The 17,917-nt window shown below is 36.7% G+C and overlaps 1 protein-coding gene, 1 non-coding gene and 1 pseudogene across 2 annotated transcripts; 2 read left to right on the top strand and 1 right to left on the bottom strand.

The window, feature by feature from the left end:
- The first annotated feature begins 5,518 nt into the window (after positions 1 to 5,518).
- On the top strand, positions 5,519 to 7,949 carry LOC112033176 (G-type lectin S-receptor-like serine/threonine-protein kinase At2g19130; annotated as a pseudogene).
- A 1,756-nt stretch (positions 7,950 to 9,705) lies between these two features.
- On the bottom strand, positions 9,706 to 9,777 carry TRNAT-UGU (transfer RNA threonine (anticodon UGU)). Its single transcript has one exon. It is a non-coding gene; the product is annotated as a tRNA-Thr (tRNA).
- Positions 9,778 to 9,902: 125 nt separating this feature from the next.
- On the top strand, positions 9,903 to 17,663 carry LOC112033246 (uncharacterized). Its single transcript, XM_024066019.2, has 10 exons — positions 9,903 to 10,616; positions 10,845 to 10,922; positions 13,611 to 13,652; positions 13,743 to 13,845; positions 14,216 to 14,280; positions 14,367 to 14,411; positions 14,507 to 14,614; positions 14,715 to 14,802; positions 15,508 to 15,554; positions 17,296 to 17,663. Exons 1-10 carry the CDS (start codon positions 9,993 to 9,995, stop codon positions 17,371 to 17,373), a joined length of 1,278 nt encoding a protein of 425 aa, XP_023921787.1. The 5' UTR covers positions 9,903 to 9,992; the 3' UTR covers positions 17,374 to 17,663.
- Positions 17,664 to 17,917: the final 254 nt, after the last annotated feature.

The following is a 17,917-nucleotide window of genomic DNA, read 5'->3' as shown; positions in this document are numbered from 1 at the left end:
AACTGGACAGCAAGTGAGCCAAAATAAATCCCAAACGTTCCACCTTACGTAAATACTAAATATTCCGTCAACCAACATCTCGGCACATATATATATATATACAGGCTTCTCCTAGATGCAACACCAAATGTCTATACAATAAATTTTGTGCTAGATCATCAAACTACTTTGAAATTTGAAATATTCTATTAGAAAAAAAATAAAATTTGATGTTTTATACTCAGGTTGGCTCTTCTGCTAGACCAAGAATATATAAGATTTGCCTTAGAAATTTAGTTTTATAAGATAATGACATCATAGGAAAGGCTATGAACTGTCCACAACTCCACGTTCAAAGTTCAAATTCCTCTTCGTAGCCTATCTTTTGTTCCAACTGCAAAACTGCAGTAGATCAAATGCCTTTACCATCTATATTTTGTAACTACCCCTAATTCCCATAGATTTCTGCCACATTTATTATTTCCGTTCCCCTCTCTTTTCTGTCACTAACTGAAAAATGACACGGCCAAAAAAAAAAAAACAAAGCCTTTCACTGTCATCTCCCCAACTTACTTGTCCAATTCAAACTCTTTTAACTAATCCGACCAACTCCAAGATCAGACATGTGATCAATATTGTCGACTCCAAGATCAGACATGTAATCAATATTGTCAAGATCAGAAATGTACAATGACTTACTTGTGAGTTATTATAGAATTCCAATCTGTGTTCAGACTCAAGCGTCCTTCAGGTTAACAAATCAAATTAGATATCTAGCACTAGCTAGCTAAGAGAACCACCACTAATTTGTGGACAAGCAAAACTCGTACCCCAGTAGAAAATGGCACCGCCCTTATTTATCAAACTAGTCTGGATATCTATTAGTTTGTGCAAGTGATTGACTACATTAATAAAAATTTGAAACAGCAATTTTGAAAAATATATATAGAAAAGAAAAATTTGAGCTTACTTCAACAAAATTTATAACAAAAATCAACAATGGCACTTGTTAGAAATACTGAAATCTGTAGTATTGTATTTTCACCGTGAAATAATATACATGAGTGCCTTTATATAGAAGGCATATGGGTGCAGTACAAGTAAGAGTGTACTACACGAATGTATGTTATACAAGTAATCTAGTTGGGCTTAAAGCCCACAACATTATACACGTTAACAACTCCTCTCAAACTTAAGGTAGATGTGAGACCAACTTAAGGTTGTCAACCAAAGTACGAAAGCGTCTCTTAGGATGTGACTTGATGAAGATATCTACAAGCTGATCTTTAGAGGAGACTGAGATCAACTTGAGAGCACCATGAACAAGATGATAACGGATAAAATGACAATCGGTCTCGATGTGTTTAATCCGTTCATAGAAGACATCATTGTGAGCAATATGAATGGCACTCTAGTTGTCACAATAAAGAGGAGTAACAGAGGATATAGACACACCTAAGTTTTTGAGAAACCATCGTAGCCAAAGGAGCTCAGATGTGGTATCGGCAAGAGCACGATATTTTGGTTCAGTACTGGAGCGGGTCACATCAGTTTGTTTCTTACTTTGCCAAGAAATCAAAGAAGAACCAAGAAGAAAGCAATAACCAATGGTAGACCTGCGATTAGTGAGATCTCTTGTCCAATCAGCATCAGAAAATGCACAAAAAATAAGAGGAGACTGAGCATAGTAGAAAAGACCATAGAGGAGAGTGTCCTTTAGGTATCGAAGAATGCGCAGAACAGCAGTATAATGAGTCGATCATGAAATAGACGAATATTGGCTCACTTGGTGAACAACATAAGAAATGTTTGGACGAGTGATAGTGAGATAAACTAGGCTGCCAACCAAGCATCTATAAAGAAAGGAAGTAGATAATGGTTTTCCCCCTGAGGGAGTCAGATGCGTATTAAACTCAACTGAAGTGTCAACAGGCTTACTATCAGTGAGTCCAGCTTGAGACAAGAGTTCAGAGACATACTTGGCTTGAGTAATATAAAGTCTATCTGTAGAATGAGTGATTTCAAGACCCAAGAAGTAGCTGAGATGTTCAATATCTTTCATCTCAAACTGCTGACTGAGAAAATCCTTGAGTTCTTGAATGCCACTAAGGTCATCACCAGTTATAATCATATCATCTACATACAGGAGAAGTAAAATAGTGTCTTTGTCAGTGTGACGAAGAAATAAGGCAAAATCATAATAACTGGCCATGTAACCCAAGCGAGAGATGGTAGAGCTTAATTTGGCAAACCAAGCTCGTGGAGCTTGTTTAAGGCCATAAAATGCACATCGAATGTAACAAACCTTGTTTGAGTCAACAGAGAGACTAGGAGGAGGTTGCATATAAACTTCTTTACTTAAATCCCCATTAAGGAATACATTTTTGACATCAATCTGAAAAAGTCTCATTTACTGGCAGCAACAATAGCTAAAAGGGTACGAACAAATGAGATATGAGCAACCAGAGCAAAGGTCTCTTTATAATCAATCATATACTCTTGTGTAAAACTTTTTGCAATAAGACGAGCTTTGTAGTGCTCAATAGACCCATCAGAACGAGCCTTAATTTTGTAAATCCACTTACAAAAAACCATAGATTTCCCAAGGGGGAGTGTCACCAAATCCCAAGTATGGTTTTTAGATAATGCATCAAGTTTTTCTTTCATTGCAATCTACTATAAAGGGTCAGTGAAAGGCACACGATAGGTATGAGGTTGTAGCAAGGGTAGTGTAACAATGGTAGTCAAGTAAATGTGTATGAATGGATCTTACCTGAGTTGAATGACGAGGTTGAATGTCTTGTGCAAGATCTTCAGGCGGAGCAGGAGCAGGGGACCTAAGCTCAGGGTTGGGGTTAGGTAGCTTATTTTCAACCTGTTCATCTTCCACATGTTAATTAAAGGGTGAAATAGGAAAGGGATCAATGATATCTGGTGGTTGGACAAAGAAGTCTACAGGAGAATCATGAGCAACTACAAAAGGATTAGGAGCAACTACAGAAGGAATATGTGCCTCATCTGGAAAAAGATCTAAGTCAAAGGAGGAAGATAGGGAGGCATGGAAGTGAGAGAGCTCGACAAAGAGGCGATGTTCCCAAAAGACAACATTGCAGGAGATACGAAGACAATGAGAGACAGGATCATAACACTGATACTCCTTTTGAGTTTCACCATAGCCAAGAAAACAACAAAGCCTTGACCGAGGCTCAAGTTTGTTATGCTCATGTGGTTGAAGAAGAATGAAACAAGCAGAACCGAAGGAGAGAAGGTGGTGATAGTCTGCAGGTAACCCAAAAAGGCACTCATATGGAGTTTGATTTTAGATAACAGGACTTGGAATGCGATTAATAGCATGAAGAGTAGTTTCGCCCCAAAAAGGAGTGGGAACTTTGGCAGAGAGAAGGTGAACAAAAACAGTGTCAAGAATATGACAAAGTTTTCGTTCGGCTCTACCATTTTGCTGAGTGATACTTGGACAAGTTAGTTTATGAACAATGCCATAGGAATGCAAAATAGCTTGGAAAGCATATTTAGTGTACTCAAGAGCATTATCAGATCTAAAAATTTTGATACGTTTGGAAAATCGAGTTTCAACCATTTTTGCAAAATTAAAATATACTTGCAATAATTTAGAACGATGTTTTATATTAAAAATCCAGCTATAGTTAGAGTAATTATCAACAAAGACAACGAAATATCGAGACCCATCAATACTAAAGACAAATGAAGGCCCCCAAACATCAGAATGAATAAGGTTAAAGATATCAGTGGATATTGATTCATTAGTGTTGAAAGACAAAACTGATTGTTTTTCTAACTGACATGAAACAATCAAAATTTTATGTAGACACTAAACCTAACAAACCTCTAGAAGTCAATTGTTGTACCTGAGAGGAAGATGTGTGACCAAGTCCAGCATGCCAAAGTGCAAGGGAAGGAATTGAAGAAATTGTAGTAGCTACAGCAACAGAAATAGAAGCAACAAGTGAAAGACGAAGGTTGTCCACGGGAAACATATACCCAACTTTGGGACCGGTCCCAAGCTCCTGTCCCATCCTCGGATCCTACACAATACACTCAAAATAATAAAATATAATGTGATAACCCAACTCAGTTAATTGTCCCACAGATAATAAATTATAAGAAAGGTCAGGAATACTAAATACCCTAGGAACCGAGAGGTTGGAGGTCGAAACAGAACTTATATTATGACCAGACATTGTGGAACCATTTGCTGTGCGAATATTAAGAGGGTGTGGTGCAAGTTTGAGTTCAGAAAATAAGGATTAGTGAGGTGTCATGTGATTGCAACAAGCAGAATCCGTAAGCCAAGAGGAAGGAAACATACCAAATAAAATTGAAAGAGAAGAGGAATAAGATGCATTACCAACCATACGAATGATATTGGTGATGATGTTTTTAAGGTCATCTGTGGACATGGTGAAAGTGCATCCTGAAGACTTAGACTGTGCAGAGACGAGAGCCATTGGTTGGACATTCTCAGTGTTAGTAACAGTAGCAGGAGAAATTGAAACAGCTGATTTGTTGCGATGATAGCAAGTCTCAATATTGTGGCCAAAACGTTTGTAAAAATGGCAAAAATGTTTACTGGATTGTTGGCAACGATTATTGCAACTGGAAGAAGACCTGTCCTTATTCTTCATTTAGAAGAAAAATATGCAAAAATGGACTGCAAAAATGAAATCTACACAAAAAATTGAGCAAGAGCACCTGGACTGCAAAAAAGTCAACGGTCAAACTACCCCAAAAGTCAATGGTCAACTGAGTGGAAGTCAACAGTCAAAGCTAAAAGAAGAAGTCAATTGCCGGATGATGCGAAGATGATGTCTGCAGATGACACAAGCGAATGATGTCAGTAACTAGGGCTAACGTGGCAGTATGACATCAGTAGTGACGTCAACAGGCACGTGACTAACAGAGGTGGTGCGTGAAAGCGCGTGACTTACAAAGGTGGCGCGTGAGGGCGTGTGGCAGTACAACCGAGATGGGAGGCGGTGCATGGCTTTGGACGCAGATTACTGTTACGGTGCATGCGGGCGCGTGCAAACTCCGTTGGCTGCGAGACTTCCATGGCTGAGTAGATCGGCGTAAGACGATCTCAGTGGTACCTGCAAAAAATTAATCGGAGCAATTTTCGAGGTGATAAGGAGAAGAGCAGCGGTCTTTGTGATGTGGGACTCCTTAATGGCGGTGTCTGCAAGTCCGGAACCCAAGGACGATGGCTGGGAGACTTCGGAGGTTCAACGGCTAGAGGCTGCAGCTACTACTGTGATGGCAGAAGCAATGTTGAGAATGAAGTAACACCAATAAAGACAAGACTACTAAGAAAATGTTAGAACAGTGGCTCTAATACCATGTTAGAAATACTGAAATCTATAGAATTGTATTTTCACTGTGAAAGAATATACATGCGTGTCTTTATATATGAGGCATATAAGTGCAGTACAAGTAAGAGTGTAGTATAAGAATGTGTGTTATACAAGTAATCTAGTTGGGCCTTAAGCCCACAACACTATACATGTTAACGGCACTAACAAGAATCCAGAAACAAGAAGTGAGTAGCACAAGCAAGAAGCCATGGCTGTTTCATATTGTTCTACCTTTTTTTATGCCAGTCATTAGTGGCAATCTTTCCACTGGCTATGATACCATCTTCCCAGGCGAGTCTCTCTCTGGGAACCAAACCATAATATCCAAAGGTGGAGTTTAACTGGGTTTCTTCACACCAGGTAACTCTAACAACTATTACATAGGCATGTGGTATAAAGGATTACCAATACCAAATAAAACACTGGTTTGGGTGGCCAATAGGAATCAACCTGTCTCTGACCCATCCTTTTCAACATTACAGTTGTTTTAGGATGGTAACTTAGTCCTACTCACATCAAACAAGATTAGAGTTTAGTCTACAAATTCAACCTCTAGCTTGCCTAATTCTACTGTGGGTGTGCTTCCTGACAGTGGAAATTTCATCTTAAGAAAAATTTCAAATTCCTCCTGCATAATGTGGCAGAGTTTTGATCACCCAACTGATACATAGCTGCCTGGTGCCAAGTTTAGATATAATAAAGTTACTAATGATAGTCAAATTCTAACTTCGTGGAGAAGTTATGAAAATCCAGCACCTAGGCTCTTCTCTGCTGAACTAGAACCAAAAGGTACAAGTTACTCGTTAAAATGGAATAGGTCTAATTTGTATTGGACTGGTAGGGAATGGTCATGGAAGATTTTCAGCCTTTTGCTTGAAATAGACCTGAACCGTTATGTTAAAAATCTTACCTTTGTTTCAAATGAAAACGAGAGCTATTTTATATATTCTGCTGCATCCGATTTTGCACTTACTAGATTTGTGCTGGATGTAACTGGGCAACTCACGTTATCTGTGTGGTGGAAGGAGCTCCAACAATGGAATTTGGTTTGGATAAAATCAAAGAACCAGTGTGAGGTTTATGCTACCAGTGGTGCTTTTAGTAGCTGCAATGAGCAAAATTCCACTGTTTGTGCTTGTATACAAGGATTTGAACCAAGCAAATTAGATGAATGGAATTTGAAAGATCAATCAGGTGGTTGAGTGAGGAGAGCCCCATTACAATGTGATCACAGTGGAAATGATGCATTTTTGTTAATTCCCAACATGCTGTTTCTAGCGAATTCAGTGGCATTAAGAGTCAACAACATCGAAGAATGCAAATTAGCATGCTTGAGCAACTGTTCATGCACTGCTTATGCTTATGATAACAGATGTTTTATTTGGATAGGAGAACTGGTCAATCTACAACAATTTTCATCTGAAAATAAGATTGGAAGAGAAATCCATGTTCGTGTTGCAACATCTAAACTTTTGGGAACTAAAGCGAAGACAGATGGAAAAACTCTTTGGATTGTTGTTGGAGCAATTGCAGCAATTTTTCTCCTCTATGGTATGGTATTAACTAATATGAAGGAGACAATCTGCTCGCACATTTGAGGCAATGGATGATTCCTTGATGCTGTTTAACTACCATGAATTAAAAAAAGCTACAGAGAACTTCTCGCAAAAACTTGGGAAGGGTGGTTTTGGTTCTGTTTTCAAGGGGACTTTTCCCAATTCAATTGCCATAGCAGTGAAAAAACTAAGAAGTGTAAAGCAAGATGAGAAGCAATTTCGTGCAGAAGTGAGCATAGTTGGAACAATTCAGCACACTAATCTTATTCGCCTTCGAGGATTTTGTGCAGAAGCTTCAAAATGGTTTATAGTCTATGATTACATGCCAAAAAGTTCTCTAGAGTCACATTTGTTTTGAAAGGGTTCCCAAATTTTGGATTGGAAGATAAGATATAATATTGCATTAGGGACTGCTAGAGGATTGGCTTACCTTCATGAGGAGTTCAGAGACTGTATCATACATTGTGACATCAAGCTTGAAAACATTTTGTTGGATGCTAATTATTATCCAAAAGTGGCTGATTTTGGCCTTGCAAAGCTTGTTGGTTGGGACTTTAGTCGGGTTCTTACTACCATGAGGGGAACCAGAGGTTACCTCGCACCAGAATGGCTTTCAGGTGAGGCTATCACTCCAAAAGTTGATGTTTTCAACTATGGAAAGCTTCTTTTCGAGATTATATCAGGTGGAAGAAATACAGACTTGCTAAATGATGATTTATCCAACTACTTTCCGACTAGTGTTGCAAATGCAATAAACAAAGGGGAAGAAGTTATGATGCTGCTAGATTACAAATTGGAGAATAGTGACAGCATAGAAGAGCTAACTAGAGCTTGCAAAGTTGCTTGTTGGTGCGTTCAAGATGATGAGAAGGATAGACCAACCATGGGGCAGGTAGTACAAATTCTGGAAGGAATTATGGAAGTAGGCATGCCTCCAATCCCACGGATTTTGCAACGACTTGCAGAAGATCCTGTGATTTCAAATTTTTACCAAGAAACTGAGACTTCAACTATTTCATATTAGTGGCCCTGAGCTTCCTTTTGACCGCCTACGTATGATCAATGAGTTTCAAGTGCTCTAGACAATGCAAGTGCACCTCTCAATGAATGACTGTAAATTCTAATTTCACTGATATAACTTCAAATAAATTATTCAACTGTTGGTTGTAGGTTTAGAGCCGGTTTTAGGCGTGTATAAAATTGCACCTTACATGTGATAGAGTCAGCTTGTTTGATGTATGTATTTGTTATGAGAAAATGTGTAGTTGTTAGGTTTTATAAATGTGTTTTTGTTCTTAGGTAGTTAGGTACAATTTGTTTGAATGAGGGAATTGGAGAACTTTAAAGGCAAACATATGTTGTGTTGGAGAATAAGGGGAAAACAATGAAATGAATAATAAATAATGCCTTAGAGGCATAGATTAATGTTATTTTTAGACAATATTTGCCTCTCCCAAGTGTTGCTATAGGATTATTGCAAAATTGTTATTAGGATACAACCAAGCTTATTGTGTACTACAAATAACAACTTGGAAAAGACCCACGAAATTTCTAACGTTTTTAAGAGAAAATTATTTGTTTATTAGATTGGAATATTAAGAGTATAAACAATATAAATATCATGAAAAGTCACAAATAAAGTGTTAATTGTTAGAAAATAGTTAGAAACAATCTCCATACCTTCATAAACGTTTAAATGTCAAGCGGTGCAACTCTTGGATACAAATTTTGCATAAACCATTATTCAACACAGTGCTACTTGAAATTCGGTGAACCTAGTTTTCAACGAAAATACTAAATTCTCAAACAAATTTTTTTTTTTCTTTCTAACTTTCAATAAATAAAAAAATATAGAAACTTCCGCTCAACATTCTTTCATCCCAATGTCAGGCTAAAATTTGACTAAGTCACACAAATGCATTTTTTTAGTTGTTTTTTCTATTGTTATTTTCCTTCTATCTTTTCTAAGAGCAAATAACACTCGTCTATTTCTAAAGTGGGATCAAACAACATTCTTCCGCTTCCAAAATGAGACCAAACTTATATTACAACCTACTTAGATATATAAAATATCCACCATGTTATGGACTATCTAACATTCGATTAAATAATTGTCTCACAGAAAACTTTGAAACCAATTTTGGAGAAAAAAAAATGTAAAAATTACATTTTAAACCTTATAATTTAAGAGATATAACAAATTAAATGTTATAGTTTCAAAGGCAACAAATTAAACCCTTAGTTTTTTCTTTTTTTTAAATCCAAATACAATGTAGTTCCACTTAAATAATTCGAGGCTTATTATGATACTTTTGAAATCTTAGGTTTAATTTGTTACACCTCTACATTATTAGGCTTTTCAAATGTATGTTTTTTTTTAATAAAAAAATATATTATTAGGAGAGAAAGAGATAAAGGGGGGAAAAGAAAAAAAAAGAAAAAAAGAAAAACACATGCAAATAAGCTACCAAAAGGTCCAAAACTCACACATTTAGCATAAAAATTACCAAAAATTATATATTTTGATAAATATTATGCAAATAAACTACTGAAAATTACGGAATACTCAAATGGATACTTAAATAGTTTGGTGTTTAGTTTGTTATTTTTTTAAATATCAAGTTACATTTCTAAATTATTAGAATTTTCAATGTATTTTTTTTTTTTATAAAATTATTATTGAGAGGGAGAAAAGTGAAAAAAAGAAAAACTCATACACCTCTTCTTTTTCTTTTTTGGGACCCAAAAAGAGATTTTTCTGAAAAATGAAACATCAAAATTGCCTCCATGCAGGATCGAACTACAGACCTTCAGTTTACAAGACTGACGCTCTACCACTGAGCTATAGAGGCTCACATCATACACCTCTACTACTAGTGAAAATCGAAAATTGTAATATTTCCCGGAAAAAAAAAAAAAAAAGAAAAGAAAAGAAAAACAAAAGCATTTCTATAATCCATAGTTTGGACTTGGAAAAACCCAAAACCCATATGCTACTAAACAGTCTAAACCCCGTTTCCAAAAACCCGACCTCCTCTCGCTCTCGTTCTCACTCTCACTCTCAATAATGGCAGCCCTCAAGCTTCTTCTCTCCCAAGCTCGCCGCCATTGCCTCTCCAAACCCTCATTCCCCCACCGGACCCTCTGTTCTTCCTCCTCCTCCTCCTCAAACGCTAACCTTAACTCCGAATCTCCAGCTAAACCCTCGCAAACCGTACCCATCCAACCAGTCTCCTACACCGTAAAACCCAAAGACCCCTCCACTCCCGACCAACCCACTCCTCAATCCCCAACGCCATCACCGCCACCACCATTCCCGCCTCGTCAACAACCTCGTAACCCGCAGCAGCAAGAAACGCCGTCGTTATGGACCCGCGAGGACATCCGGTACGTCAAGGACGTGCCGAACATATCCCCGGTCTCGTACCCCTCGCGCGTGGCGCCACTTCCCGAGGATAAGATCTCGGCCGATGGAGGAGAAGAAGCGATTAAGGAGCAGCGATTGGAGAGCAGCGAAGAGATGGAGAGGGAGAGAAGGAGAATCGAAGCGGAAGGTCGAATGAGGAGAAGAGTTTTTAGGGTTTCAGAGGAAGAGAACGTGGCTGTCCCCTTTCCAATGCTCATCAAGAAGAAAGATAGCAAAGAAAAGCCTGCTCCTCTTGATTTGGTGGAGGCTATTCGACTTGTCAAGGTCAGCGTACAACCACAATAAGCTTCTAATCTTTTTTTTTTTTTTTTCATTTCAGAAATGTATTAAATGTTAGTTAGGAGTACTTTTTTTTGGATTCCTTTTGTATTTGATTTTTTAAGGATGTTTGAGGATTGTTGCAACTTATCTGATCATAAGTGTTGCATTTTAATTCATTAAAAAAAAAAAGTTATTGCTAAAATTTTTGTGATGTTTCTAGTTATTTTTCAGGCTAGTGCCACGAAGAAGTTCGATGAAACTATTGAAGCACATGTAAGATTGGCTATTAAGAAAGAGCGAACTGATCAGGTATGTGCTGGTTTTGTCTGAGACTTGACTAAATTTTGTGTCTTGGTGAAGTAATTCTGAATGGTTGATGCCAAATTGTTGGAATGGTTGATAATATATTTGGCTCTGAAGTGGTTCGAATATAACAGTGGGATGTTGTATTAATCCCATGTTTTCCTTTAAACTACTAGGTCTCATTCTCTAAAACTGTTAACATGTCTTAACCACCAAATTTCTGCTGGTGTGCAACAGCAACAACTAATGGAATTTCTGTATGAAGAAGACATCCTCACCCTTTAAGCTTTAAACCCACCTCACGATTCTCAATATTTTACACGTTTCACCAGAATCTTTAACTTTATTTCACTAAATATCCACATATAAGGCTTAGAAACATAATCCAATCCTTCTTTATGGTTTGATGAGACTCCACAAGTCAACGGGAGTTGCCAACATGGCCTTGGCGTTGTGCATGTAGGTTTAAGTTGGGGAGTTAAAGGACTTGTCAGCCTCATCGATTAGGTCCATCTTGCATTGCAGGATCAAGAAGATTAGGGCCTTTTTGTGTGTGTGTGTGGGGGGGGGGGGGTGGTGGAATTGCTTTGAGAAGGTGGAGTGGGGATTTCAGGCAATGAGTGTAGTGGGGGCCAATGGAGAGAAAAAGAAATTTCTAGTGCATCTATTAATTCCTATCTCATATAGTCGCCAGTATTTGTGGTACTTTATCAAACATTTTGTTTTTCTTTTGGTTTGTATTCTATTATTTTAATAGTTAATACATAATAATCATTACAACTGCTACTACTACTACTACTACTACTACTATTATTATTATTATGGGTATAAAAATGAATGCACCCCCCCCCCCCAAAAAAAAAAATAATAAAAAAGAAAGAAAAGGAAAAGGAACTTATTAGATAGTAGTGTGTTTGTTTTTGGTAATTTGATCCTTTAACAACATTATTAGACGGTGAGCAAAACACATAGATTATAGGAACAACACTTTTTCCCAAATTATTATCTGATGCTCTTGACATTTTCAAACAACCCATTTTGATTTAGCAATTTTTTAAACTATAGTATTTTTCAAACAATCCATTTTCAAATAGTTGTACCGAACTCAGCTGAAGAAGCTGTTAATTTCAGAGAGAGAAATAAATAAGTGAAAGAAGTATTGTGTGGTATCCAAGAGTATCCATATTAGATACAGGTCCAATAGGGAGGTGACTGCTTACATGAACTATCTGTGCTTCCTAAATTTTAACGGAAAATAACAAATTTTATTATAAGAGAATGGTTGCCTAAAAAGAACCATTGAATCCCAGCCAGAGTCAATAGTGCCCTTAACAAGAGCAAGGTCTTCTTTAGGTTGTAAATTTAAAAAACCAGATTTGTTACCAGTTAGGTAGAAGGCTTGCATAGCCTCAAGGACTTACTGAAAGGTTTAATGGCTTTAGAATTGAGCTGGGGATGCTTTTATGGTTGAGGGAGGAAAAGGAAAAGAATAAGGTAGTTTATTAGAGATTAATGGGTTAAGTCCATTAGAAACTAGTAACATCCACATGACCCAAGGCGTGTGCAGTTTTAGAACGAANTTTCGGATATGAAAAGGTTTCTAAGGTTCTTGAAGATGGATGTATAAAAGTTGGTGTTTAGGGAATGCTAGGGTTGGATGAAAATGAGATTTGGATTTAGGACTTGCATGAGAATGATGTGGATTGAATGGGTTGTGACTTATTTGAGAGTGTCACTTTCTCCATAATAAGATTGCTACTAGGGAATCTCTTTTTTGATAGGTACTACTAGTTAGCCATGTGCATGAGAGTGATATTAAGCAGCCATGCAAAAATGGGATCAATTCAATCATTAAGTGCCAATTGGCACATGATGCCCGAAGTAAGTGCTGATGAACGCTCATTGTCTTCAAAACACCTACTATTTCTCTCATTCCAAATACACCACATCAAAAAATGAGGAACGACCTTCCAAATATCTCCATTACGATGGCGACCAAAACGACCTTGCCAGCAAGCAAAAAGCCCAACAATAGACATTGGCATAAGCCAACAAACTCCAAATAAACCAAAAATCATATCCCACAACTCCAAAGCAACCGGGCAATGTAGGAATAGATGGTCAACACTTTCACTATTACACTTGCACATATAACACCAATCCAAAATGCAAACCTTTCTTTTCCTTAAATTGTCAATTGTCAAACATTTCCCCAAGGCTGCGGTCCATACAAAGAAAGCCACTCTAGAGGAAATCTTCTGCTTCCAAATGCTTTTCCAAGGGAAAAACTGCTCACTATGGCCAACTAGAAGATGGTAGTATGCACTAACCGTGAACCCCTTAGTCTTACAAGGCAGCCAACATCTCTTAACCTCCCCGATCCCCCTTACAGGAGTGCTATAAATGGTATTGATGAAGCTCCTGAAAGCTTCCAATTCACGATTATGCTCCTCCCTAGTATAGATTTATCTAATTCTCTCCTTTACCAATTCTTCTGGCTTCTGATCTTTTCTCTTTTGTTCATCATGTCAATTTTGAAATTTCAGAAAGGGGATCCTCAAACTGAACCTGAAAGACTTATCTTTGTTTATCTTCTTGATTTTGGATGCTTAATTTTTCCTATGGCATTATTGTATTCAATTTTCAATCTACTCCTTGAAGATTCTACTAACTGCTATCTGAATTGAATTGCAGATAGTACATGGTAGTTTGATTCTGCCTCATGGTGTTGCAAAGGTATAATCTAAACTTATCCTAGATCAATAAGGTGCTATTTTATATACTTTGTTGTGGTTGGATTGTTGCATAATCATTTTCATTTTTCAGGTTGTCAGGGTGGCTTTCTTTGCTGAAGGGGCAGATGCAGATGAAGCTAGAGCTGCAGGAGCTGATATTGTTGGTGGTGTTGAGCTCATTGAGGAAATTGCAAGTAATGAACTAATCTTGTTAGTACTATGATGTAAAATAAAATTTTACATCATCCCTTCAAGCTTATTAGTTCTTGGTTATATTTCAAATGCATTCCTTATGTTGTTCATTCTCCAAGCTGACATTCCTTTTGTGTTTATTATCCTCCCTCCCTCCCCTTCAACCCCCCCCCCCCCTTTTTTCTCTGCACTGGTTGTGTTTATTAAATATTACTGTTCTTACATAACTATGCTCCAGGAGTAACACGTGCAAAAGAAAAATTAAATACCCTCTCTACCCTTGTTTGGTACATTATTTTTTGTTCAAGATGTATGTTTTAACCAGTAGACAATCTCTGATTTGGGTTCATAATCCTACCTTGTATTATGCAGGTAGTAAGAAGTTTAATGTCGACAAGTGTTTCGCAACGCCTCAATTGGTGCTGCGTCTGAATAAGGTTATTAAAGATTGTTTGGTTTGTAGGCTGTGATTTGTCAAATTAATGGATCTTTGATTCAAATGGATACTTTTACTGTTTTGCAGATAGCAAGTTTTCTCAAAGAACGGCATTTATTGCCAGACCGTAAAGTGAGTATTTCAATTTTTTTGTTTTCTAATTCAATGCATAGATCTGTAAATGACTTGTATTGAATATTACTTGGTTGAACTAATGTGTTGTATAGTCTGGTACTGTGACTAGTGATGTTTCTGGGGCAATAAAGGCAGCAAGGCTTGGTCGTATTCATTTTAAAATGGACAAAACATCAATCGTGCATGTGGGACTCGGGAAGGTGCCTAATTTTCTTGATTTAGAATAAAAAGTTTCATTTTAACAGGAATGCTATTTTATAAGACTTCATCATTCTTATTCAATTACAATGCTGCCTACAGGCAAGTTTTACAGAAGAGTGTTTACGTGAAAATATTGGTGCATTTATGAATGCTCTCTTGATGGCAAAACCTGCAAGCTTAAAAAAGGGTAAGTATCTTACGTTATTGTATATGCTTGATAATTGTTTCTTGTGGGCAAGAGTGAATAAAGGTGACATTAATTTCACATAGTAGCTTATTTTGTCTCACATTTTTGTGCATTCCATCTGCCTAAGGGCTAAGGCTCTTAACCTATTCAGTCTCAGCTTTGCAAGCAGTTCTTTGCTTGTTAAATAAATAAAGGAAATGTGATACTGATGTTCTGGCTCAACTAACAAACAAACCCCCAAGGCCAAGCATGCTTAGGCTTGGTGTGTGTGGTCCCTAGTCCACTCCATGTGGTAATTATTTGATCTTGTAGAAGTTCAGTTACAATTTAAATGAATGTGTGAACCTATGACACAAATTCACAAAATGAGTCAGCAAGTTTTCATTTGCCAAAGAGAATTTAGTTTTTTGTTGGCTAGTATTATTTTGTTTTAAAGACACTAAAATGCTTCTGGCATGATTTGCTATTAGCAACAGTTTATCCAGTAAAAAAAAAGTTACATTTTTCAAGGTGATAGAGAAGGGCTATTGAAGTCTTGGACCGCCAAAAAATGAAGAAGCTTTTTAGTTACAGAAAGTCAATGTAGTTGTTTGGAGATCTTTTCTTTTAAGTGGAGAGTGAATTTGGTGTATAGATTTTGGGTGATATGGCCTGGACTTCGTATTTTCATGTTCGTATTAAATATTTACCCTCCTTTTTTGACAGCTTCGAAGTATGCTGGATATGTGAACTCCTTCCATATATGCAGCACTGTAAGCTCATTATCCTTTTTCTTAGTTAATTTGCTGTTGATGATGGCTTTCCTTTTCATGATGCATATGTTGAAACACCTTTCATATTTTCCACTTCCAGTAAGATTATAACAAAGGAAAGAAGAGAAAATTTGTTTTGAAACACTAAGAGCCTGTTTGGTAGGGTATTTTGAGCAACAATTTTCAGTATTTGAACAACATTAGATATATTTTCACACACTTTTTCACCCACACACATTCCAAAAAATACAAACAATGTTACTAGAACAACTTTACCAAATGGGCCCTAAAACTTCTTTTGCTGGATATTTGCCTTAAAGTTTATCCTAGTTTTCTTTCTCTCTCCATTTTTATTTTTAAAAAGAGGCATGCAATTAGCCGTTAATCTATTAATTTTGGCATGTTAGTGCACTCCACCACCCAACAAGCTCATGAATTTGAAAATTCTAATACTAATTTTGGATGATGAGGCAGACATTGCAAACTAGTCTCAAATTAGGGTATTAATTGAAAAAATTTCTAGTTTAGCGTAGACATTGAAGTGATTCTATAATGAGGGTAGATAGCTGAAATTAGCTCTAAGTCGAATAAACTATGATCTCCATTAAAGTTATCATTTCTCCTGTTTTTATTTTACTTTCTTGCTCTTGTAGGCTGAAGTTTGTAGAAAATGGGAGCTGTAGATGTCTTGACTTTTAAATTAGAGGGTTGGCTTACATATAAGAAATATAAAATAAACTGCCAAAAGCCTTGTAGTTCAATTGGTACCTCTTGGTGTTTTCAATGAAGACATCCAGGGTTCAAATCCCTCATCTCCTAACATAACTATTAATATAAAATAAGCTAGAAGGTTGGCTTAATAATAGTAAATACTCGTACAATTTGCTCCATTTACTTTGTCAATAAGCTCAGGCCTAGATGACACTTCCTTCCACAAAAATTAGTGAAGGGTGAGGTTGTGAGTTCAAAATCCACTAGATGTATGTGTAATTTATAAGAGAGAGAGAGAGAGAGAGAGCAATACAAGATAAATGCTTCCTAGAGGCATATGGTATCTGATTTTTGGATAGTTGTTGTCATGCTTACTATTTAAATACTTTGGGCAAATTACATTGTCATGTTTAGAATTAGTTTTGCCAATGAGCTATAACTTAACTGGCATTTCCTTCTCCCATAATAATTGGTTTGAGGGTGAGATCATGAGTTTAAGACCTACTGGGTGGGTATTTATCTAACCAATAAAAAAAAGTTTAGGGTTAGTTTTAAATTAAACCCTTTTCAAATTAAACTTAGAACTTTAAGATGTTACAACTTAAACCCTATAGTCCTCTATCATACAACAAATTGAACACCACAATTTCTTTAGTTTCAAACCAAACCCCCAACTTTTAAAAATTGCATTAATTTGAAACCTCAATCAAACCCAAAAAGTTCAAAATTTTAATAACTTGGGCTCAATTTGAAAACAGCAAAACTATAAGATGTAATTTGTGGGATTCGAGGGATATCCCAGTGGTTCCAACACCTCTTGTGATGCCTAGGTGCTGGGGTTTGAACACCACCAACGCCTCCCCCTATTTTCCTATAAAAAAAATATAAATAAAATATGTAATTTGTAAACTTTGGAATTATAAGGTTTAATGTAAAATGTCCCTTAAATATACAGTTTAAAGGTAATTTATTCTAATACTTTTGTTTGTACATGGTTTTTGAAGTAATACTTTCTGTTGGTTATATATAGATGGGTCCGGGATTCCCTATTACAATACAGTCATTATCCAAAGCTGCAGACCATTTCCACAAAGTCAACATTAACTGATCGAGTGATGGTACCAGAATCCATTAAAGTTTTTCCCTTTCACAAAGTGAGGTTTCCCTCCCTCTCTCTTACAGAGCAAGGTTTTTACATAAAATTATGTAAGAATAGTTTATTTTTGGCTAGGAGTACTTGTACTTTTTTCCTTGGGTGTAATCTGCTGGTTATTCGACCAATTTTAGATATGCTTTTGGGCAGTATCATTAGAATTATTCAATTTTGTGATTAAAGTTATCATTATCATCCTTCAATTCTCTTAATGAGCTCAATAGAAGTTGCATTATTTCCTTTTATACAGCAATTTTCCAAGATTTTCACTTGCTGCTTCAGGGAAATTTCAATCAGAAAGTCTTAGTTCTTTTGATTATCTGATTCTATATTACTAAGTTTGTTTCTTGATAATTAACAAATTTATTAGTTGTTTCTTGATAATATGTATGATGGGGTGCCTATTCTAATCATATGTACTCATCTGCATGGAGTTTCAATGTCCTTCGGCTAATGTCAACAAATGGAAGGGAAAAGTTCTCCTTTGGCTACTACCAGC

Source organism: Quercus suber, unplaced genomic scaffold (assembly GCF_002906115.3).
Source record: "Quercus suber isolate HL8 unplaced genomic scaffold, Cork oak 2.0 scaffold_849, whole genome shotgun sequence".
NCBI classification, from domain to species: domain Eukaryota; kingdom Viridiplantae; phylum Streptophyta; class Magnoliopsida; order Fagales; family Fagaceae; genus Quercus; species Quercus suber.
The sequence above is the reverse complement of the archived record's forward strand: the minus strand, read 5'-3'. Positions and strand labels throughout refer to the sequence as shown.

Coding starts and splice junctions, on each gene's coding strand:
- LOC112033246 (XM_024066019.2), top strand. CDS start 9,993: ATGGCAGCCCTCAAGCTTCTTCTCTCCCAAGCTCGCCGCCATTGCCTC. Junction 10,617..10,844: donor AGGCTATTCGACTTGTCAAG/GTCAGCGTACAA, acceptor GTTATTTTTCAG/GCTAGTGCCACGAAGAAGTT. Junction 13,846..14,215: donor GCTCATTGAGGAAATTGCAA/GTAATGAACTAA, acceptor TGTATTATGCAG/GTAGTAAGAAGTTTAATGTC.